Here is a 25,044-nt window from a genome sequence, read left to right as displayed (position 1 = left end):
ACGCATGGCCTGTCATCTGTTCTTAAAGCCCGTCACGGGGAAAATGATGCCTTCACCAGCGAGCGGCAGGAGAAACCGGTCGCAGGAAGAGAGTGCCAAGAAGCTGGCATCAGGGAAGGCCTGACTCGTTATGCAGACTGACCTAAATGCTTCTTAGCAGTGTCAGGTACAATAATGCCTGTCTACTTGGCTGCGGGGTTTTAATCGAAACACCAGATTTACAGGGGCAGAAAGAAGCAGAGAGAGAGACGTGTTTCTGAAAGCAGAATTTGTTTCTGCTTTCATCAAGCCAAGGTAGTTAAGATTTATCTCTTGGAGTATTCTTACAGGAGCTGGGTATAAATACTGAGCTAGTTACACAGGGGCTTTTTTCCAGATTTTTTCAGCCCATCTCACACCTCTAAGGTTATTCTCCTTGCTGTCAGCTATGTGGGATTATTATCCTCACTGAGGAGTTATGATAGCGTCTTGCTTGGTTCAAGCTGCAAGGCTGCTGAGATTATTCGTACGCCAGCCTTTCCAAACTACAAAACAGAAATGTACATCCATATTGAGCCTTTAGGCAGAAATCATAAGCTTTATCTGTTTTAGTAGAATTATTTGGAAAAGCCATACTATTTGTGCCATTGAAGTAGAATCAGAAGCCAAAGTGAAGAAGTTGTTTCCGCAGCAAACTTTCATTTTTATTTTTGAGATTGCTTGCTACTTGGAGAGCTTTGGATTTGCCACTTTGTAGGAACAGTCATCAAGAGCTGTGTATGATTTCAGGGTTTGTAACTCGTGTGTCACACTTCAGCTGAAAATCACTCAATCATGGAATGGTTTGGGTTGGAAGGGACCTCAAAGCCCATCCAGTTCCACCCCCTGCCATGGGCAGGGACACCTCCCACTGGATCAGGGGCTCCAAGCCCCATCCAACCTGGCCTGGAACCCCTCCAGGGATGGGGCAGCCACCACTGCTCTGGGCACCCTGGGCCAGGGCCTCCCCACCCTCACAGCAAAACATTTCTGCCTAAGATCTCATCTCAATCTCCCCTCTTGCAGCTGAAAACTATTCCCCCTCGTCTTGTCCCTGCCCTCCCTGACCAGTTCGGTCCCACTGTTGCTGCTTGGGTGGATGTCTCAGTCCTATCCTCATTTCGCTGCTTAGGAGCTCGCAGCCAGTTACGAGTGGTCATGCTGATGGGCCTGTTTGTTTAAGACGTGGAATATTGGTATTATTTCAAAGTGTCTGCTGTAGCAAGAGCAGCTAACAGCCTCCTTTTGAACACAACAAATAAATTTTAAGCAGGTTCATATAACTTATATTGACAGCATGGGTAGCTCAATGCTAATAAGCCCTCTGAGGTCCGAAAAGAGAGAATGGTGCAGAGAAAGCTGTCAGAACGTGGCTATATCCACTCTAACAGCGTATACATACAACAAAAATCACATCTTAAATTCTCTTCTGAAAGCAGCAAGGAAACCTTAATTTCAGTATCGTGCTCATTTTGGTCTGGCCTCTTGATTAGAGTATGTCCTACCACGGTTTACAGAAGTGAGCCAAGATGAGATGCTTTTTGTGCCTTTGCCTTTCGCCCAGAGGGGGAGCATTCTAATGGTTTTGGTAAATTGATTAAATTATGTTTTGAATGATACAGACTTTGAACATTCAGTGTATTTCCGGATGCTTCCTGTAGCAGAAGATAACTTGCTCCAGGCATTTGTCCCTCATCTGGGATTTTGCCAAACTCTTTCTGCTAGCAGAGCTATTCAAAGCACTGACTGTGGTTACCAGACACCCAGAAAGCCTTGTTAGCTAGCAGTTATATCTGCATTCTGCAGCTTTTGCATTCATGGGGACTCAGGTCTTCTCTCCTGCCTTCACAAACACGGAGAGGATTGCCACCTCAGAAGGAGATGCTCTTCTGTCGGCTGCGGCTGTACACGTGAGTCAGCATGTTCTGGAAAGCATCGCTGCAGAAATTAAACTGTCTGCGGTTTTTTGAAAGCTTATTGCCTCCCTCTTTACATTGATGTCACGTCCTTGTAGAGCACTCATGTAATGCTTTGTGTTGAATTCATGTGTGTGAGGGCATGGGCACGCAGAGCCCTCTAAGCCCAGAGCTGAGTGTTCTAAGGAAAATGCATTCTGGATAGAGAAAAATCTGACACGCAGTTGGAATTACTCTGAGTGAAGAATGAATCCCTAAGATTTCTATATGGTGATTTACTTGGTAGAATAAAATCCATAACAGACTAGAAGTTATTTTTTATTTGAAAGCTTTGCAGAAGTGTCTGTTATTAATAGGTTTAATATAATTAATCCTTCATTTTTAGAAATGGATTAACTGAAGAATGTCTGCCACTGTAATTCCCGGCAGGACCACCATAGCATTATGTAAAGCCATGGATGGCATCGGCAGAAATGTTGAGCAGCTGCCTGCTCAGGAGTGCAGCTTGGACTTCCAAGGAGACAGTGACTGGTGACAGCCTGTTTGACTCATGTTTGGGTGGTGGAGGAAAGGGAGGCGACGATGAACTTGGACAGTTACTGGACAGTAAAATAACATATGAAAATTAGGAAGAAACAATAAGTGATGGTTTTCTTCTTAGCCCATGTGTTGTGTGCCTGGCTGTGAGCAGGATCAGAAGTTGTAGCATTACCATTGCAAAGAGAAATCCTATCTCTGAGCATCCAAACAATTGCACTGAATTCCAGCTTCTGCATGGAATGCTGTTGCAGCGAGTGCTCGCATGGGTAGAATTCAGTGCCTTTTCTTTTAAACCATTGGGGCGTTTTGCTTTACGTATCTTTGTTTGCATTGTAGGGACGGCAAACCTAGGTCTGTGAAATGGGCAGAGGCTTGTCAGAGCTCCTGTGGTTGTGTTGTAGGCAAAGTGTAGCTGGTGGAAGGCCAGCCTGAAGGTGTCCCAGGAGCCTTCAACATTCCATCACAGTGTGGAAGGCTTCACCTTTCTTCGGTGTTCTCATGGCTTCCTCATGTTCTAACCCACAACCTCCTTTCCACAGTCCTAATGACACAAAGTGTAGGAAATAGCGTACACAAATACTAGCAGGGTACGTCACCATAAGAATTCTTTCTTCAGACTTAACAAACAAAAAGATCAACCTCTCAACTCTGTACCACTGAAAGGTAATGGCAGAAGCTTTGAAAAATGGATGCCCGAGAACCAGTTCTGTTTCCTTTCCGTTTTCGTGTAGATGTGGTTGGGGAGCCGTATCTGTCTGTGGTTTCGTCCCATGGCTCAGCACAGTACTAAGGCAAACAGAGATGAGCCATTGTCCTTTTCTGAGGTTACTCGGCCCTGGGAAAGGCTTGGTTGGTGCCATTGGGCATGGACACAATATCCATTTAAGTGGAAAAAATAAGAGTTTAGACTGTCTGTAATACTCAGATGATCCTCCTGCATCCTTCAGAATGTACTTTTTCCCTGCGAATTTCATTTGAAGGATCTCCAGTTCGGATTGTTTGATTATTTCATTCCTTCTGGCTCATGGGAGAGGTTTCAAGACAGTACAAAATGGTATTTCACCATTCTTGAAAGCTAATGTGATCAATAAAAAAACCCAAAACACAGCAAACACCTTCCTGCTGTCAATACTGCAAGCATGCTCGTGAGGAGACATTTAATATAAAATAAACATAAGGAAACATCACTAAGGAGTACCAGGATAGGCTCTGCTGACTTTATAAGCAAGGTCAAAGCAAACTGAATGATGCCATATTTAGCCCAGGTAAACACTTTATTGTCTAGAATATAAAAGGAGAACCATGCAAACTTTGCTGCAGGTTTTAAGTTAAAGGTCTGTCACGCATCATAAAATAGTCCTGGGTTGAAACTCGTTGTGATGGGTAAGAAAGACTGTGAAGCGATCTACAGGAGCATGACTGCAGTGATTGTAAAGGCAGCAGCTGGTGCAGCTTGGGCACACAGAGCTGCTTTGGGGATTAGTTTTGTCAGGTTCCTTGTAATCATCTACCTATAAAAATGAGAGTCTGAAAGTCATTCTAAAAACAATACAGAGTAGCAAGATTAAAAATTCTTAATTTCTCATGAGTTTTCTTTCTGGGAAGAAAAACGACATTACAGTCAACTACAGGCGAACCCCTTGAGAGTCAGTTTTAAACTGATGGAGCAATACTTCACATTTCAATTACTTTGCAGTTCATAATTTAAACAAAAGATGGCATAATACCCAAGCTGCTGATCCAGTCACGTAGATGTAAAAAGTTTCTAACCCTTCTTTTTGAGCTATGTTTATCATTTTTCTTCCATCTCTGGGAAGTCAGAAGTCTCTTTCTAGACTTTACTACCAGTCTTTTAAGTTGATAACTGCTTGTCCTACACTCTTTGCCTTCTTTTCAGTGGGGTTGCAAACAGGAATGACCATGGCATCATGCATACTTGAGAATAACATGAGGTTATCGCTATGTCCATGGCTTTAAGTGCATGTTTGCGCTGCAGTGCACCTGTCTGTGCCTCGGGTTCGGTAGCGAGTGTGCCAGCAGTCGCAGTGCTGGCTCAGCTGGGTTTGTGTTACAGATTGGAGGCCCCAAGCAATAGTCTATTCATGGGGAGGATGATAGTACAAGGTGTTATAAATGTCTCTTTGGGCTGACAAGCAGGGCTCACAGAGGCCTGGTCCCTGTACATCACTGCTGGGTGATGCTCTCAAACACTGCTGGAGGGGTTGGGCTATCTCCCACCTAGGCCACTCAGTCACGGGTTTCCACCAAAAGTAAAATCTACCCTTGTGTTTATTCAAGAACAAACTATCTATAAGATCTGAAAATAGGCTTGCCAGCAAAGCAAAGCGTTTGAGTGTGCCGCCTCTTTGTTTTCCCCCAGTTTAGCTCCCCTGACAGTGGTCTGTGGTCTCCCCTGACCACGTGTTGTGGGGTTTGCAACCTAAGCCTAGCTTTAAATTTAAGTTAGGGTAGGAGTTCAAGTCTACAGGCTGTAAGATACTCTTCATACTAGAAACCTTCTGAGGTCTCTAGAGGACTGGAATAGCCTATTGCATCATCATCTGTTCTGTCACTACCTGTGCAGCTCCTGAGATGGAAAAGCCATCATCAGGTTTCCATAGAGTAACGCTGGGTGGAACTGCATTGGATCCATCTTCTACCCAGCTCTGTTGGCTGTAGCTGATAGCTGCATATCACTGGCCATGCTCTGCCCTCAGCTACCGCTGTGCAATCCCAGCAACCAAACAAACTCTTACCGGTAATTTAGCTTTCTGGATTCTCAACAAACAGAGTTTTGTGCACACCAATGCAAGTTCTGCCCTAGAGAAGAGGAAGCCACTCCAGTCAGTTAATGTGAGAGGATGCAAATTGATTAAATTGGCAGTGCCTTTACAGCCCTGTGTGCATTGAGCTGAGGAAGAGGAGGAGCAGTCGATGTCCCTTTGAGTCCAGACTATGTTTCCTACTTATTAATGAATGTAAGAACATTGATATAAACTGATTCACTGAGTAGTCCTACAGCAGGTGCCAAAGATCACCCATTTACAAGACATTCTTCATCTCTTTTATTGCCTCAGGGTCATTTTGATTTGCTGAGTTACTGCAGTTTAAAGTGTGGGCATAGGTTGGAGGGGGAACAGGACATTTTATGGTGGTATGGAAAATGAATTTACATTTCAAATGACTTCTCATTCCTGATCACCGGATTGGTTGGCGGCTTTGCCCGAGACACCTGGAGGTGGTGCTTACTGTAAACTGACTGTGTTTGAAAGGGTATCTACCTTTATTATGCCATGTAATTAATTAATAGCATGGATTTGCATTTTCTTTTTGTCTAAGATTTAGATGAGACTTAATTTATTAAATAGTTTCTATGACAGGGCAAAACGTCAATCAAAAGTTAAAAGCACTGTCAGGAAAAACTAATCTTTAAGTTATGGGGAGAAAAATGTGACAAGGACTGCCTTGGGCAGCCTGATCCAGTGGGAGGTGTCCCTGCCCATCGCAGGGGTTGGAACTGGATGATCTTTAAGGTGCCTTCCAACCCAAACTGTTCTATGATTCTATGATTGTAGGAAGGAATAGTTTTAAAAGATGAAAACTTAGCACCCCCATAGCTTCCCATTCTCCCGTTCATCCGTGCACACACATGTAGAGTGCATAGTCATACGCAGACTGTTCCTTCTGCTGGAATTTGGCTTGTGGTGCTGCACGGAGGTGTCAGGCCAATCTGATGGAAGCTTTTTAAACAGAGGGCTCGGTCACAGGGGCTGTTTCCTGGGCATTCCCTGGAAATCTAACAGCAGGGACACGTTTCTTCTTTTACTTAACATAGTAGCAGAGGTAACTAGTTTTCTGTACTGCAGAGTTTTCAAAGAGGAATTGTCCTTAACTAATTTTCCTTACTTTTTACTTTAACACACCTGTATTGGTCAGTATGATGAAGAAGCTAGTTTGAAGGTGTGCTTTCACCCATACGCTGGGAGCTACGTGTCTGTGTTCTGTACTGGTGCACGCAGCGTGGCAGTGTTAGGGAGCGTGGGCAAGGTGGGAGAAATATTTAAGTCTCCTTATGGTTGAACTTACCACTCTCTAGTAATACACAACCTGACTCTAAATCCCTGATGCATTGCTTGTAAAATCCAGTACTACAATTTCAGTTTGGTATTTTCTGATCATTTAATGGAATGGTTTGGGTTGGAAGGGACCTTAAAGATCATCTAGTTCCAAGTCCCCTGATATGGGCAGGGACATCTCCCACTGGATCGGGTTGCTCAAAGCCCCATCCAACCTGGCCTTGAACACCTCCGTGGATTTCCTCCCTCTTGTTTAATAACGCCTAAAAAGGCAATGTAACATTACCCCACTCTTTCACATCCTTGTTTTCCAGTTGAGTGAGGTGTGCAGCAGATGTGTTTTCAGGTGTTTGGCTTCGGAGCTGGCTGGAGGCCACATGCGGCAGCGAGTGGGACTAAGCTGCTATGCCCCGTCCCATCTCTGCCCTGCTGAGCACCCCAGCAGGACTGGCCCCTCTGCACTCAGAGGGCAGTTTTGTCTCTGAAAGGGGCCAGTGCTGCCCAGCCTGCTTTTCCCTGATAGTTTATCATATTCCATAGAGTGGACACAGAAACGTGCTGTGCTGCTCTCCTGCCTCCAGTGCAGGAAACTGCAGAACAAACATATTCCTTTTGTAATGCTCCCCATTCCGTGTTCATACAGAGCATTTCCCTGCTGAGATGTGTGTTTATTGGTTCCTCTATGACTTTTGTTTACTGTATATCTGCCTCAATACACCATTCAGAATTTCTGTTAGCTGTAAAGGTTACCATGGAAAAAGTCAATATTTGTTTGCTTATTTTATGCTAGGATTGTTCTTTTACAATTACTGGACATTGCTCACGGCCTGAAGTCAGTCAGTGGGGGCTCAGGCGTTGTCACCACCCTCGGTGGCACTATCGCTGCCCCAGCAGTTTCCTACATTGTGGATGTACATAGGGTGTCCTTCGTACCGGAGCACGTTTCGCAGTGTCATCATTGCTGGGGAATGTGGTTTCACTGTTTTGTTTTTCCTTGGGATCACTCTTTGCATTATACATGAAACTCCAAGCAGGAGTCCTTCCCTGAATTCTGTGGAAAGAGCCTCTCCAGTGCTGGTGCTGTCACTTGCGGGGTCAGCCTAAGGATGGGCAACTGCCAAAAAGCAGTGCTGTGGGTATAAATATTTCTGCCTTTCAACTGAGTCTTCTGTCCAAGTGATACGAGCATCTCTGTGCTGATGCATTTGACAAAATGGGAATGTAGAGAAATATCCTTCCTGAATTAAAAATTGTATTCCCCAGTCATGCACTAACACAGAAGCCATGAAAATATTTTCATAAAATACCTTTAAATCTAACTTTATTAGGTCAATATTAAGACCTTCCTTATAACCTCCCACTTATTCATTTACTTAAATATACTAGTCAGTAAAAAGTGGTTTCTTCACCTTAAAATAGAAGTTTGGTAAATTGTTTTAATTTATATATGGGACATTTCAATGATGCTTGTCATTTTAGTAGCAGTTTAAACTTAGTGGTTGCTATCCAAATAAACAACTGTAACAGAGTCTGAGCTTCAAGCAGAAAAAATTCTGGATAGTGCTTGCGGAAAGGCAGGTTGTGGAAAATACAGACCTCTAATCACTGTACACAATTGTTCAATACAGCGCATTTTATATATATACACACACATATATATGAGCCAGATGTCCCAGATGCTGGTCAAAAGACAGTTCTGTACAGAGCAGAAATCAGCAACACTCAGATATTCACCTTAGTACTGACTAGTCGTTACTTGCGCAAGGCCTCAGCCAGTATTTGTGAGATTTGTATTTCTTTCACATTTTTGTTCAAAGAACCACAATTCTGCATTTTCTAGAATTAGCAAGTACCAGTAAAGCCACGATACTATCAGCCCTGAATTTTTCTGCTTGACTTTAGTGTGTGCACAAAACCCAATGGGAGCATACAAGCTCATGCACTAAATTCGTGAATTGTCCAAAAAGGAGGAAAAAAAAGAAACCATTAAATTCCCAGCAAACAAAACAATGCTTTGCTTGAGGATTGAGAGCTGTTAGGAGGTTGATGGTGTGAAGCATTGTTAATCTTGGCTGTCTGTTAGTCCTAAATAAATGCTTTTTGCAGGAAGTGCATTATTACTGCCATGAAATGCCAGCAGGAGCGAAGAGGAGGCTGTGGGGAACCTTCTGGGACAGCGTATTTGTAAAGGCTGGTTCGGTGGCAGGTGGTTTACACTGAGTGTTTCAAGGGTTCTTGATGTGCTGTGTATTAGCTACTCGTGTTACGTGTCATTTCAGTGTTCACAGTCTGCCCTGCTTCATTTGAAGATACTTTAATTGGTGACGTGTTTGCTAACTCCAGCATGGGCGGTACACGCAGCTTCGGATCATCCCACGTCAGGGGATTTTTCTTATGGCTTTTTAACAGTGGTACTTTGTAATAAATAATAATAAGCTTTCCGTTCTAGTCCCGTTTGGAGACAACACCTGCAGGTAAAGAACAAAAGCAAAGGTCAGCATTGCTTTTACCTTGTGCCTGGAGTACGGACTCAGTGGGTCTGACTGACACCGACTGCTACTCAGTGTGCGACTTTGACAAACATCTCTCCCTATATAAGGTGCAATATCCAAAGCCTGACAACACCAGCTTTGTTTTACATCTCTCCATGCCCATCACATCGACATGGCCCCATGTACCTGCAAGGGAGGGGAGGGAAAAGTTGCTTCTCTCCATGGCAGTACTGGCTTGACCTGACCACGGATCTGTACCATTTCTCTAGGAAAGGAGAATCACTTGACTTTCTCAGTCCTTTATCGTGACTAAGCACGAGTCTGGAAGGGGGAGCTCACAGGTTCAGCTTTCGCTCTGTGAATTCTGTTTCACAGCACCAGGATGTAGTCCTTATATCCGGAGTTTCTCAGTCTTGAACCAATGGACTCGGTGCTCACCACCCTTGCTTGGCAGCAGCTCTGAACCTGCAGCCAGGCAGATCCTGGAACCCAGCGACCTCGTGTTGCAAATGCCTAGGGATGCCCTAAACTGTGGGATTCATCGGAGAACCTGCCACTCCAAACAAGGAAAATGAAGAAGCCATGCTTGTACATATTTTAAGAGACAAAAAATTATTATATGTGTATAATATGGTATCAGAAAACTTGTAATGGCAGTTGCCTTGCATTCGCAGTACGGAGTCCTGCCTTTATTGCCCCAAAAATGCAGATCAAAGGTTTCCCTTTCCCTTTTACTGTTTTGATCTGCAGTTTCTGGCCATAAAAGAGTGGCTGCCTTGGCTTACAGGGGAATGTCTTTCTAAAGGGGTTCCAGGCTCCTTGTCAGCCTCTGCATTTCTTTGGGGGACTTCCAAGCATCCACGATCCTTCCGTCCAGGGATTTGTGAGAAGAAAGTGTTTTCTTTTGAAGAACAACTGCTCGGTGCTGATTGACCTAAACTGCAGCTACAGGTGCAGTTTCGCTGCTGGGGTGAGTCACGGCAACAGTGGTGACTGCTGAAAGCCCCTCCTAAACTTCTTTTATTTAAAGGGAGGTTGCACGGTATTTGCAAAAAATAAATGTTCCACATACCTGTGGATCTGTCAAGAGTAATTCTAAATATCTTGGTAGTACTGTAATGAAATGTAGTTATCCGGTAACTGATGAATTTTGTGGAAAAGCAAAAGTTTGCCTTGCCACAAGCGGCACTACGGGGAGCAGAGGCAGAACCAGAGTGGTGGAGGCATCAGCTCAGAAGCAGGGTGACCGGTGTCCCGGCACTCTGAGAGAAATACCTAAATACTGCACTAAATAATAGCTCTGCCTGATGTTATTGTTTCCAGTGTTGTTCCTGTGGGTGCAGACAGGCAGTCAGTGCTGTAATGCGCCTAATAATACAGATTACAATAGCGCTCTGCACAAGTGAGGGTTTGTGGGATCAACTGCTGGCTTTGAGGGACAAAAGCAGGTCAGAGTATTGACAGCAGGGAATTCTGAGTCAGGAATCCTGGGGTTGGCCTAATGATTTGACTGCGATCTGATCCTCTTTCTGCCTTGTTTTTCTCATTGCTGAGATTTTGTAGGTGTGTATTATAGTTTGCTATAGTTTACAGGGCTATCTGCTTTGCACGTTCCCACACTGGACAAATCCATGTATGTTAGCATTTTCAAACATTGTTAGCATTGTGGAATTTCCTTTTTTGTTCCAAAGTCGGGCCTCTCATCTTCTAGCCTAGGCTCAGGAGAGAGTTTGCTGCCAAACACAGCCTTTCACCAGCAAGGTTTCTTTGGAGGGGCTTTTTTTCCTCCTCCTCAGTAGGGCTAAGTGCCTTGTTTTGTTGGAGGGGATAAAGAAGCAGAACGTGTAGATCTGGTTCATTTTTAGCTCTCCCGCTGACCGGCAGGGTGACTGTGAAAAGCTGTTCTGATTTTTCTTTGCTCTGGTTTATATACTCTGTGCTTCGATGCTCCCGTCTTTCACACAGGGACAATGTTATTTCATATTTTCTAAGGGCGAGGGTTGAGATAGGTAGTTGAAAAGTGCCATTCCACATCTACAAACCCTTGAAGTCACTGAAGATTTCCTTTGCCTTAAATAGGCTTTGGATCTGTTTTTAGAACAGCAAAATGACTACAAAGATTCATTGTTTTGCCTACTCCATAGCAACCAACAACATAAAGCCTTTTCCCAGATGTGTTTATTTAAAGGCTTTATAAGTTCAGTTTAAAAAAGGAACTGAAGTTACAGCTATTGTTTTCATGCCAATTTTTTTATATCGACATCAAAAAATTACCTGAACTGGTATGCAGCTGTAGGAAGTGAAGAAATGTATATGAGAGAAGATAAGTCCATTTAGGGGGGGGACACAAAATTTACCTCAGTACAATAACCTGTTAGCTTTTAAAGAATTACTTGGCATATTTGAGAATTTCTGTGTAATTCCAGGTCATGTGGGAAAATTATCACAATATACTATGTTTTATACTGTTAGTACATAGAATCATTAGGTTGGAAAAGACCTTAGAGATCATCAACTCCAACCATACCTGTCTACTATTAAATCATGTCCCCAAGCACTTCCTTTGTCCGCTGTTTGAACATGTCCAGGGATGGGTACTCAACCACCTCCCTGGGCAGCCGTTCCAATGCTTGAGAACCCTTTCTGTGAATAAATTTTTCCTAACGTCCCATCTAAACTTCCCTGGGTTCCCTCTTGTCCTATCACTTGAGAGAAGAGACCAACACTCACCTCTCTGCAACCTCCTTTCAGGCAGTTGTAGAGTGCAATAAGGTCTCCCATCAGCCTCCTCTTCTCCAGGCTAAACAACCCCAGTTCCCTCTATTACTGTTTATTGATGATTCTCATTGTGCATGAAAAGAGAATATTGTGAATGAGCATTGTGCTGTATGTCCTTGAACCTAATGGATTCCCATGTTCCTTTAAAAAACAGTTTTTGTCAGGTGGGCAGGGAGGCATGGGTGGAGGGAGGGTGTGAGAAGTAGAGAACTCGTCATGTGAGGGAGGACATAGAGGATCCATATGGGTTAGTGTGTTTTTTCCAAGGGATGAATTGAATTACAACCCCCCAAAGCCCACTGTGAGAGGAATAACATATATTTTGACCCATGTATTCATTTTATTGTACAATGCTCCATGGCTGTATTTATACTCCACAGGAAGAAAACTACTCCCTACTAGTTCCTTCCAATTTTTTTCTGGATAACCCTTTGCTTTTATGCAAACAAAATGCAAGATAAATGCCCGTTTCAGCCTTTTAGATCTTGGAAATAATGGTGTATTAAATGTGATTAAGTTGGGAATTACCCTTAAGCAGGGTCATAATTACTGTAAATTTAGATGGCACGTTATACAAATTGCTGTGTGCTCATAATTACAAATCGAGTTTGCACTCTCGGGGTTTATAAACTTTATCTTGGCTGTTAACACATTAAATAACAGTGATTTATGTAAATTACTGGATAAACCAAAATTCAGTGTTGTGCTTAATCTAAGTTTAATCTTCTGCGTTAGTATCAAAACATGGTTAGCTTTAGTAAGGCGGGTTGATAGCCTAAGTGTAACATTCCCTACTGAGGTATTGCTAAACACGATAATGGTAACAAAATTGGAGATGCCTTTGTAAGTTAATCAGTCATCTTTAGTGGTCACACTGCCTGAAAACACCAGGGGTAAGAAGCGAATGAACTAGCAACTCCAAGGAATGAGCCAGCTGCCAACAAGCTCATTCCTTGGGGTCAGCCAGCCTGCTTGCTCCAGAATTATTCACCTCCAACTTCTGGACTAATCTAGTGAGGCTGAATTCACAGTCTGAAACCTTTGTTTGTGTCCTCTCGCACAGAGATTTTCTAGTTCCTTCATTTTTTTTCTTCAACCAAGTTGATCTTTTTCTAATGGAGCAAAAATAACTTTGTGTTGTACTATTACTTGTGTTCCAACAAACTTGCCAGGGATGAGGATACTAAGATATGAAAAATTACTTTCCTATCTCCTTACCTTGCACTGTACCTATGCAGTCAGGAGGGCAAGAAGTAGCTATGTGCCACCACAAAACTGTCCTAAAACATCAAGCCTAGATGTCTATGCAGAATCACCACCGGTTACCTGAGGGAGACCAGATTGCGCACTATGGATTATGGTTACTACTACCTGAAGGAGACTGGATTAGGTGGTATGGATTATCGTTAATGTTATTTGAAGGAGACTGGATTAGGCGGTATGGATTATGGTTCAATGAAGATGACTTTGAAATGTTGAAACATCACCAAAATATCCCTCCAAAAATAATTCCATCAGGCTGCCTTGACTGGGAAACCACAACGACGATCTGCGTAGTGCAGCAATAATTTAGGTTTCTGTGTTTAATTTCCCCTATTGGTATGCATGCGAGATCTTAAATCCATAGACGATTTTGGCATTTAATCTTTCCTTTAGGTTTTGAAGACTTACTAAAACAAGAAATCATTTTAACAGAAGCTTTGTAGCAGAATGGTCAAAACAAAATGAAAAATTCTGGATGATTGGCATGGGGGGAATCTGTACAATTTGAAATACGATGTGTTATTATTGCTTGGTTGGTTGCTCATCTTGCATGTTGGTGTCTGTAGAAGGAAGATTCTGCTTGAAGCTGTTTCAGGAAAGCACATTCTTCAGAAAATTTGGTGACTGTTTTTGAGGTCAGAGCTCCTCAGCCGCCCTTTCCAGCACATATCCTCCTTCACAGCCCACGCTAAAACTGTCTGTGCCTCGTTTCTAAATGGAAGCTGGTTTCCAAAGGAGCAGCTGACTGTCTGCTTTGGATTTGTCTCTGTTTACCAGGAGAAATGAAGTGTGGTGCAGGAAGGCATTGAGTCAGGACCAGAAAAATGTGGAGTTGTCATCTATTCCAGAACTTCTGTAGGGAAGAGACTGTCTGGATATCCATTAGATGTTGAAAGTAGCATTGCAGTGTAAATAGTCCCTGGTTATAGACTTGCGGTGACATTACTATCAAAACAGTCAGTGTAGGTGTGTCCTTCCTTAACATATTTGAGTTTCACTGAAAGTTAGTTAAACCCAGGCTTATTGGAATCCGTGTCTAATGCCTCCTTAGGAAACTATGCAAAAGGCATATTCAATCCAAATGCTTAACTGGCTTTAAGTAAAATTACTTTGGTTCTTTTTATCATCCAGAAAGCTGCGATTAGCTCTGATAGGAGGTACTGTAAATACGAGGCATGTTGTATATACAGCACACGGGCACAGCTGGGCCTTGTGTTGTGCTTTTCCTTGTACCCGGTTTGTTTGAGCAACAGTTTTTGTTTCTGACTGAACTTCTGAGTCTCCCCAAATAGAAATCAGCCAGTTCTTTTTTCATGTGCTGGAATATTTCCAAGTGTAATGCAAATTGCTCTGTCCCTATATGAAACTGCAATAAATATTGTGCAAATGGTTATGAATGAAGCTTTTAGTGGCAAACGTACCAACTGCCCCCCCTCCCCGTGTCCAAGAATGGTTCATTTTCTTAATGAGCTTCCCCTTCTCCAGATCCCTGGCACCTCGATGAAGACAAGGAGTGTCTGTGGTTAGACAGTTTGCCCAGTTTACACAGGCAGGATGCTTATTTTGGTGAAGGGAAACTTAATTTGGAAAGCAAGTTGTTTTGACGGTTCCATGAAACAGGAAACCCAAAAGTTAAAACTTGTCTTGTTTGCCTGCATTATTTCAGGTTATTAATCATATGGACGTTACTATTTTTTGAAACACTATTTGTATGTATCAGTAGCACTATTTATCTACTGGTGTTACGGGGCAGTTTCAGTGGTTTTCTTGACCTGTGGAGCTGTAGGAATAGTCTATCGAGGAAACTACGACTTAGCAAGTAAGATTTGTAGTTCAAAATGATTTGTAGTTCAGCGTAGCGGAGGAGCTCAGGCTGCGTTCTCAACAGGAGCAGACAGTTGATATGGTGATGTTCCCTGGGGACAACAGGTTCTGGAACTTGCTGACTCCTTAGTTCTTCCACACTCGGGTTAACCTTCCAGACATGCTGCGAACCTTTCTCTTTTCTGGGCTGTGGGGGAGGAAGGCTAGGAAAGTGTCGTAAAGCATAAGCATAAGCATTTTTGTTAAAACATGTGTGTAAAATGTTCTTGTGTGTGAGAAAATTATATCATTTAGTTGTCCTCATTTGCAGGTGTGTGGTTTCTACATAAGAGTTGTTTATATAATTTAAAGTACCTTTGCCGGTATTCTAGGAGATGAGATGATTTTCATCTCATCATTCATGAGATGAATTACTAAGCTGCAATTAACTCCACTTAGACTTGATTTCTTGCAATACTTTAATCACTGCTGCATGTGGATATGGTTGAAAAAAATTAGGAAGGATTGTTATATGTGTGTCAGATACTGCGATGATGGCATTCTGTTGAGGGTCGACCTTTCTAGTGAGGAATTCCTGCTTGCCAGAGCTAGCTTTAGGAGTGAGCTACCATGTGCTTGGAGGAGGTGGAGGTTACCTTCCATTCCCATCTCTGAGAAAACCAAAGACACAATATAGTGAAATCCACGAGCTTTCCAGGTCAGGTTTCAGTGGAGCCACATCTAAATCTTTTTTCAATTACTCATTCTTATCTGAAATTCTGATAGGTATTTTTTAAGTGTCCTCCCAAAATTGCTGTTCTCCACACCAGGCCTCCATGGCAGCAGAGCTGGGGAAGGGTCTGGAGCACAAGAGTACCCTGGGCAACCTGTTCCAGTGCCTCACCACCTTCACTGTGAAGAATTTCTTCCTAGTTTCTAGTCTAAATCTTGCCCAGGGAAGTCGTGGATGCCCCGTCCATTGAAGTACTCAAAGTGTGTCCAAGAAAGCTGGGGAGGGGCTCTTGGTCAGGGAATGCAGGGACAGGACGCGGGGGAACGATTTTAAGCTGAAAGAGGGGAGATTGAGACGAGATTTTAGGGAGACATTGTGAGAACCACTTATTCATTGGTAAAATATTGAAAAGGACAAAGTCTTTGAAGCAAAGGCAATAATTTAATTTTACAATTCAGTGCTGAATCGGTTGCCCTTCTAAAAAAAGCATCCCATCTTTCACACTCTGAGTAATGTAATAAACACATGGCAGCACATCAGGGCATTTCGCAAGGGACATCAGAGAATCATGGAATAGTTTGGGTTGTGAGGGACCTTAACAATCATCCGGTTCCACCCCCTCTGCCATGGGCAGGGACACCTCCCACTGGCTCAGGCTGCCCAAGGCCCATCCAACCTGGCCTTGAACACCTCCAGGGATGGGGCAGCCACAGCTTCCCTGGGCAACCTGGGCCAGGGCCTCACCACTCTCATAGTGAAGAAGTTCCTCCTTATGTCCAGTCTAAATCTGCCCCTCTCCAGTTTATCCCCATTGCCCCTCATCCTATCCCCACAAGCCTTTGTGAACAGCCCCTCTCCAGCTTTCTTGTAGCCCCTTCAGGTACTGGAAGGTCCCTACAAGGTCTCCTCTGAGCCTTCTCTTCTCCAGGCTGAACAACCCCAACTCTCTCAGCCTGTCCTCAGATGGGAGGTGCTCCAGCCTTAATTAAACATCCAAACGAGCTGCTGCAAAACTTATCAATTACTTCTCACTACATATTTTGCGATGAGGGTGGGGTGGCAGTGGCACGAGTTATCCAGAGCAGTGGTGGCTGCCCCATCCCTGGAGGGGTTCAAGGCCAGGTTGGATGAGGCTCGGAGCATCCTGATCCAGTGGGAGCTGTTGGGGGGGTTGAAACTGATGGGCTTTGAGGTCTCTTCCAACCCATTCATTCATTCATTCATTCATTCACTTCCACGTCACCCATTGAGCGATGCTGACAGGCGTCGGGGGGAGCTCCGTTCGAGCCCCCGCGGTGCGCGCCGCAGCGCTGCCCAGGCGGCTCCGGGCTGAGGGCGCTGCTGTGGCAGCTGCCGCGCCTGCGCGTCCCCCGCCGGCGGCGCGAGGGGAGCGGGCGGGGCGGCCCGAGGGGCGGCTATGGTGGTGGCGGGGCCGGAGCTGAGTTCTGCCACTCGGGCTCAGCCATGTGGTGCTTGCACTGCAGCTCCGAGAGGACCCAGTCGCTGCTGGAGTTGGAGCTGGAGAGCTGGTGAGAAAGGGGGTTTGGGCTCTCAGTGTACCAAGCGGGAAGGGGAGGGGGGAACAGCGACCCAGGTTCCAGAGCGCACCCGGCACCCCGAGCGCTGTGAAGCGGGCAGGATGAGAGGGAATGCCTTCGAGTTGCACGTGGGGTGGTTTAGATTAGGCATCGGGAAGAATTTCTTCACCCTAAAGGGTTCTCAGGCACTGGAGGGGCTGCTCAGGGGAGCGGTGCAGTCCCCGTCCCTTGCAGGGGTTTGGAAGGCGGGTGGATGGGGTGCTCGGGGATCCGGTTTAGCAGTGGGCACGTACAGTTGGACTCTCATTGCAAAGGTCTTTTCCGACCCAGCTGTTCTATAATTCTATTAAACCGGCAGGAGGGCACTGTCAGGGTGCCACCTGGCATGGCGCATGCCGCGCTCCTGGGATCTCAGACCCAGCAGCCTGAGACCCTGCTTCATAGGACCATAGAATCACCAGGTTGGAAAAGACCTCTTGGATCATCGAGTCCAACCATGCCTCTCTGCCACTATTCTTTTCACCAAGTGCGTGAAATCCCATAGCTGGTCCCAGACAAGTTCTTCTCCAGAGCTCCGAGCCGTCCTGTGCCCCGTGTCCCAAGGGACCGAGGGCCTGGCGGTGGCTGGGAAGGCGCCTTGTGCATGGGGTGCTGCCCAGTGGTCTGTGACTCGCACCTCGCCCAGCAATAAGAGAGCAGAACGCTCCAGTTGTCCAGTAGGAGCAGAGCACAACGGTCTAGTCCAAGTGCCGGGAATGCTGGAAGGCTCCTGCGAGGAGAGCAGAAAAGAATCATGGAGTGGTTTGGGTTTAAGGCACCTTAAACCCCATCATTTCCAACCCCCTGCCATGGGCAGGGACACCTCCAACTGGATCATGTTGCTCCAAGCCCCATCCAACCTGGCCTTGAACGCCTCCAGGGGTGGGGCAGCCACCACTGCTCTGGGCAGCCTGGGCCAGGGCCTCACCACCCTCATTGTGAAGAATAAAGTGAGTCCTGTTGATATCTCCAGTCTCTGTTGTGGCGGTGTGTTGTTAACTACTGAACTGACGTGCGTGCGTCAGGATTACAAAAGTGCCCTGCTCCCTGCGTGAGCCACTGGAAAAGGAGATGTAGAAACCAGTTTTTCTTGTGTAATACTGTGTATAGAATATGATGGACTAAAATAGTTATCCCAGCAAGTGCCCTGGCAAAACTAAATTATCTGCCTGGTAAAAGAAATGTTATCCCTTAAAACTATCCCATCATTGAAGTTTATTCCACCAGGTAATTTGATGAAATTCTGAGCCAGTTGACTGTTTAAAGAAACATTCGGTTTAACTAAACATAGGCAACGTCTTAAATTGGGTGTGTGCGTGTATGGGAAAGCAGAAAAGTAGGAAGTGACTGGATTCAGGGGAACCGCCTGTGAATGCAGCAGTGTCTTTGCTTGGGAAAAAAAAAGGAAAAGTGTTTTGATAAAGCAAAACATTTTATAGTGCAGTTCAGCCACACGTTAAGCCCATTTTTACCCTTAAGGAAAACGATAAAGTTGAGCTGGCAGGTTTCCTGTGCGGAGCTGGTAATGTTTGCATAAGTGACGCGACGTTTGCACGGCTTTCTCTGAAACATAAATCGCAGCATTCCTTTAGTGGCAGATTAGACTGCATTCGCACAGTTCCATTCTGCTGTTCAGTCATTGTTTCAGAATTTTTTTCCTCCATTTGCACACTGCTTTGCACTTCCTTTCAGTGAAGCTTGATTAATCTGCCTGATGTGTTGAAAGCGGAACTGCTGAGTCCTTAGTTTGGATGGCTGTGTTAACTGCGACTGTTCTTGTGGCAGATACCCTTCCTGCAGACACGGAATTCATTACCTCTCTGGTGCTGTGGGAAGAACTTAACCCGTGCTGCATAAAATGACTCGTTTTCCCTTTCACTTCTATGTTTGTACCAGATTTGATTTGCTGTTGTGATGTCCTGTTCTAGTTCCCCAAATTCCAGATAATCAAGAGTACTGTTCTGTAGTAATCAGCTGGGGTTTTTTCTGAATTAAATAGGTGACCAATGTTAGGGTTTCACGTATGAGATCAGCTGCCATCTGTTTTTTTTTCCTACTTCTACTAATCTGAAGGGATTCGTTGTCAGCAAAGATACTAACTGTAATGCAGGAGCTGGAACTAACGGTGAAAATTACCACACTCACTGTACCGGCAGTGTTTAGTCGTTTCTTTGCCCCTCCAGAAGCTTTCTGGGTATCCTGATGCATTTAATTAACCATTTGTAATTCAGTGTCATTGCAGAATTTGCAACTTCCAGGTAAGGAAACCCAAAGAATTCAGAATTTAACTTGAAAAGTACAAATACCATGTGGAACAGTGACTCTGGTTTGTTGTTCTTGTTACGAAGCTATGTTGTAAGGTTGCTAGGAGTTGACACAATGAGTTAGTGCTGGGCAGGCAGACTTCTCTGCTGGAGAAGGAGTCTCCAGGAGCAGTCAGGAGGGTGTTCCTTTTGAGAATGGAGAAGTGGTTTCTTCGAATAGATGGCCCCATGGCCTTGCATGGTTTTTCTCACCCTGTGACCATTTCGCATTTATGAAATGAAAGTTCTCTGAAGAGAATTGCGTTTCTATGCACATGCGTAGAGAAAATATTCCCCCAAATATATAGTCTTCATGAGAATGCTCTCCCATCCTTCGGAGGCTGTGATTCTTTCATGCCTTTGAGGATCTAGAGGATAGGTGCTAAGATTTCAGAGGGAACGACGACTTTGAAACAACAGCTTACTTTATACTGATCATGTTTTCTGAAGCATGAAGATGGCAATTCAAGGATCAGGCTTTCTGCAGAGGAAGATCTGCTAACTGTGTAGCTGATTAGCACACTTATATGATTACTCAAATCATGCTTGCAAACTGTATTTGCCCTGAACACCAATAAGAAGTAGCTGTGAATTATAAAAGCTGCCTAAAAGTAGCCGTTCCTCTGTTGGCGGATGCAGGGTGTCATCCTAACCCAAACCAGCACTTGTGGAGATGCTGCCTGCAGGCATTTGGCATGTCCTTCCATCTTTCAGTGGTGTTTCTTGATGTCTGACACCACTGATAGGCAGACTTCAGGTGTCTCTGGTAGAGCTTTGAGAAACAAATGCTGGAGGTGTAACAGTGCTTTCATGGTAGGACCCGTCCTCTGGGCGGTGTGGTATTCCCACTGAAATTCAAGACGCCACATTGCCTTCACTTTATAGCCTCAGCTGTGTGCCTCTCCATGAGTAAAACTGGATTCAGCTGCTATCAGGGTGGCTTTATTTTGGATATATTAATGCCATAAAGATGTCCTGGCAATTATCCATTAGGCCTTCCCAGGGTCCCAAGATCCAGACTAATGCACCCTCTTGGTTGTAAACCCGTGCAGCTTCCAATTTCTGCGCCATTCAGACAGGTGCAAAGGAATCGTTCGGGTTCTTGTATTTTTGAACACTGTATTTGTTTGCAAGAAATGTGAAGGACCACTGTTTGAGGAGAAAAAGCCCACTTTGTTGCTTTAAGTCTTATGATCCGTGGAGGTAGATTAGCTGGGTGATTGTGTCTCTTCATTGCAAGGATTTACCATAATTTATGAAGGACATGAAGGTTCCGATTTTCTTGCTTTTTCAGCATTTACATAGTTCTCTCTCCATCAGAATTGATGGCAATTTTATCATTCATTTCAGTGGCAGGCATATTTTAATCACAGCAGCTGTCAATCAATTATTGCCTTTTATGTTTATTTAATAACAGAACTGCAGGAGCCCTCAGAAACTGTAATCAAGATGGAGCTCTGATTGCTCTATTTGTTACATTAACTGTGTGAGGATGTGCCCTTAACCCAGGCGCTGCCTGATCAGCAGAACAGCCGGAATTGTGAAGAGCTGGGGTTTGGGGACAAAGTGTGCTGGTGCGCTGGTTTTGTTAACTGTGCTTTGTTTAGATTTCATTTCTGTTTAAACAGAGTGTGGGCCACAAGCCAAATCCGTGTTCCTGATTTTGCTTCTCTGTTTCTGTTATTTATTATAAGACGGTATAGTTGCACGAGCAGAATCAAGCCCTGCATCTGGAAGTTCATTTTTAGCATCCTTCATATTGTCATTTTACATCAAAACTTATATAAATACAGATTTTGTTTCATTCATACATTTTTGTTATGAAAAAATACTTATTAGCTAAAAATATCTTAGTTACATAGCTGTAACCCTCCTTGTGTCCTTCAGGAATTCGTTTGGATTTTATTTGGATGAATGGTGATTCTGGTTAGGATACAGACAAGAAGGCAAGTTTACTGCACTGCTGTGATTTGACTCCAGGTTTCCAGAGAAGAACAGATGCTGCTTTAATCCACTGTAGCACAAAGCCCTAGTATTACGTTAAAGGGGACTGCGAATTTAGCTAAATAAATCTTCTTTTGCCTCCTTACAATAGACAAAAGGCTAGAAACATTTTCATAAAATTATTTAAAGATGTCTTTAATAAAAATAAAGTTAAAAAAGCTACGCTTTTGTTTGATAACAAATCAAGCCCTTTTATCCCTGTGGGAGAAGCAGAAAATTAGAATGATGGCTTTGATGGCCTTTAGTACAGGAAATTGATGTAGTGTATCTGTTAATCAGATTCTTTCAGTACTTCAGTGTCATCCGAGTTAAACTTGTGCTTAAAAACAAAGGACTCAATTCCCTGTTGCCTTCTGTCATGCAGGCACGAAAAGGGACATGGTTTAGTGGCAGATAGGAATGGTTGGACTCGATGATCTGAGAGGTGTTTTCCCGCCTGATGATTCTGTGATTCTATGAAAATGCAGCAGTGGTGATTCAGCTTCCATGTACAGAAGTGGATGTGTTCAGAGCAGGGCTGCAGGAAAAGCCCCTTGAGCTGGTTTGGAGGGGCTCTCATTGTTCAGTGGAAAACGTTTCAGTCACCCCTAAAATTCACCAGGTTCACAGGAGTGGATGTGTCATTTGTTTAAATGTTTTGGTGAGAACACAGGAAAAGAGAGCCAACTTCTGTTTATTGATATAAACATGGTCTTTCGGGTCATCTTTATGGAGCGTAAAGGAAGTAGGGATGCAAACCTGATGGATTTTCTCTTGCAGGGTGTGTTTACAGCCAGCCCTAAAACTGCACTGCAGGAAAGTTCACAATTTGATTTTAATGTTATTTTCACTCCCTGCTTTTCTAGTAGCCCAAACTCAGTCTCAGGTCCCAGGGTGGGTTAAATAAGAAACCTGGAGAAGGACTTCTCATAAAGGCTTGTGGTGACAGGACAAGGGGCAATGGGTGTAAACTGGAGAGGGACAGTTTTAGACTGGACATGAGGAATTTCTTCACCATGAGATTGTTGAGGCCCTGGCCCAGGTTGCCCAGGGAAGCTGTGGCTGCCCCATCCCTGGAGGGGTTCAAGGCCAGGTTGGATGGGCCTTGGGCAGCCTGAGCCAGTGGGAGGTGTCCCTGCCCATGGCAGGGGGGTTGGAACTGGATGGGCTTTAAGGTCTGTTCCAACCCTATTCTATGATTCTAAATGCAGCAGTGGCTCTGGGCATCACAGCTCAGACAGCTATACGTCAGGCTGCATTGAACTGGAGTTCAGTGTATAGCAGACAATTATAGTGGTGGTCCTTTCAGTTTTCGTGCATCTAGTCGTGTCAGTACTTGCACAGAACTCCAAGGGAAAAAATCCTTGGGAAGGAATGGGACAGTTAGTTGGAAGCACTCCTGCCTTTAAAGATAATGCCAAAGCTAGGGTTTTCCTTGTTGTTTGGGGAGGCTGGGCTGAGGAAATCATCCTTCATTGCGATAGCCAGCAGCGTTCCTGATCCAGCTGCAGGTCCCAGGTCTGAGAGCAGAACAGGCTTCTACCAGCCCCTCTCTGGTCGTGTTTCAGCTTAATAATAGCTTTTCTCTCAGTCTAACTTCCCTCTGCACTTTCAGCTGGGAATCAAACTTATGCTTAAATTTTCTTCCCTACGTGATACTGCCTTATCAGGAGGTGCTGTAAAACAGCTGTTGGATTTCTGCTCTGGAGGTGTCCGGGGTGACTCTCATGCTTTGAAGGTAACGACATTTCACAGAGTGTTGAATGTTATTTCCAACTGTTCTTAGATTCTTGAAAGACAGTTTGTTGTCATTCACATATCCTTTTCTTATATCTTATTCTGTTAAACTGGTCAAGAAGGTACCAGTGGAGCGGAGCATTTAGTAGAAACTGGTTTCAAGAAGGAGCTGATCCTAATGCTTACTTAACAGCTCATAGTTTCCTATTAACTGCTAGTAGTTCAAACTTTGTGAAGTTGAGAGGGAACAGAGTTTTGAGGGGTCATTTGGGGAATCAAATTCAGAGGGTCCCAGCATTTATTGGGAATTGTCCCAAACAGTGACAACCTGTGGCATTCTTGGATTCTTTTTAGTTATAAAAACATAGATGTTTCTGATCAGGTTAGCTTAGATGAAAATGAGCATTTCAGGTTGTCCTGTGCTGCTGCAGTGCAGCATGTTAGACAAGATCATTTCTGACTGTGTTTGGTTGATATTTTCAGAATCTTTCTTTGCATAATAGTTTGTTTTCAGTTCATAAAGTGATGAGTCTTGTTTTCAGGAACTGGACTTCTACCTCTGTGCTAGAAGACCATTTTCCATTGTGGAAAGCTCTGTGAATTGAGTAGTGGCAAAGGTCCTATGGATTCTAAGATCCATGTGAGGTTTGTGTTTCGGAGCTGGTGGCTGATGGGGCTCACGTGCAGCCTCAGCGAAGGCAAGCTGTGTCAGTAGGAGTTACTTCAGGTTGTCCATGGTTTTAGGGGTCAGAGCTGCAGAGCCATGCTGGGCATCTGTGTGCCACGCTGCCATGAAGCTGCCGTACCCTGCAGTACAGCCTAATGATTATTCCCATTCTGTGTCTTTGCAGACAATCCTCTGTTTTAGGTACTGATTGGAAGTAGCTAATAAAATTATTTAGAATGTAGAGTGGGTCTTGCAATTTTATAACAGGTAAGGGAGAAAGTTCTTGGCTTACGTTAAGCTTTGAAATAGCATTTATAGGTTTCCAAGGCATGCTACCTGTGTTGCTTTTTTATTGTGATCAGTGAGATGACTCATAAGCCCTACTGAAAGCCAGCATTTAATTCCTCACTACCAGAGAATGATAAAATATATAGACTCAGCATAATGGAGAGGAAATGTAAAAGGAAGGAAGTTGGTGAATGAGCAAAAGCATCTGTCAGCTCTTTAACTGATTCCGAGGTTGTAAGCAATCTTCTGAGGTCTCCTTTGTCCTAAGAGTGAAGATTTACGTGTACTAAGAGACAGAATATCTTTTGGAGTGTGTCTGCAAAGGCTGTGTTTGAAGCCATTGCCTTGAACCTAAGCAACAATGAAGACGTTTTCTTTTCTACCACACTCTGTACTTCTAACTGAGGTTCTCTTACTGTTGTGTTTCCTTAAATGTGATGTCCTGCACACTTTGATATAAACCTTGGGTGTGTTGCAGAGGATTAAAATCTCACTTTTAAGAGGATGCCTGTGATTAATGACTGGTTGGCAGTGATTCTGTTCCAGTAAGTTACTACAGAGACCTCTCTGTGCATGCAGAATGCCCAAGGGCAATTCTCCTTCTCGCTGTCTCGGTAACAGCGCTCTGAGCTTCACTGGGAGCAGGGGCAAGGGTTCTGTTCTTATCCATTGTCTTTCCAACCTGGTGAGTTTGCTGTGCATGTTTGTGTTTATGTGTATTGAAACTACATTGTTCACGCTTAGAGAAAACTGGTAGAGTTTCTTTGACTTTAGGGTTTTTTTTGCATGACATCACCAGCAGCTGAAACACAAGAGTCTGTGCAGTGTTTAAAACTAAGTGGTAGTTTTGTATTATATCTACATCTAGGT

General features: G+C 44.2%; 1 protein-coding gene across 5 annotated transcripts in view; it reads left to right on the top strand.

Annotated features, from left to right (window-relative positions):
- Positions 1-25,044, top strand: part of IQSEC1 (IQ motif and Sec7 domain ArfGEF 1) — a 165,292-nt gene that overhangs the window by 77,455 nt on the left and 62,793 nt on the right. The window contains exon 1 of one of the 5 annotated variants that reach the window (XM_054076431.1): positions 16,988-17,148. The exons of 3 other annotated variants lie outside the window; for them this stretch is intronic. In XM_054076431.1, the coding sequence (XP_053932406.1) occupies positions 17,084-17,148 (65 nt within the window). In that variant the 5' untranslated portion in view covers positions 16,988-17,083. Of the gene's footprint in view, positions 1-16,987; positions 17,149-25,044 lie in introns of those variants that run through there. One more of the 5 variants, XM_054076432.1, reaches the window with a different exon arrangement.

This window comes from Cuculus canorus, chromosome 11, assembly GCF_017976375.1.
Source record: "Cuculus canorus isolate bCucCan1 chromosome 11, bCucCan1.pri, whole genome shotgun sequence".
NCBI classification, from domain to species: Eukaryota; Metazoa; Chordata; class Aves; order Cuculiformes; family Cuculidae; genus Cuculus; species Cuculus canorus.
The sequence above is the reverse complement of the archived record's forward strand: the minus strand, read 5'-3'. Positions and strand labels throughout refer to the sequence as shown.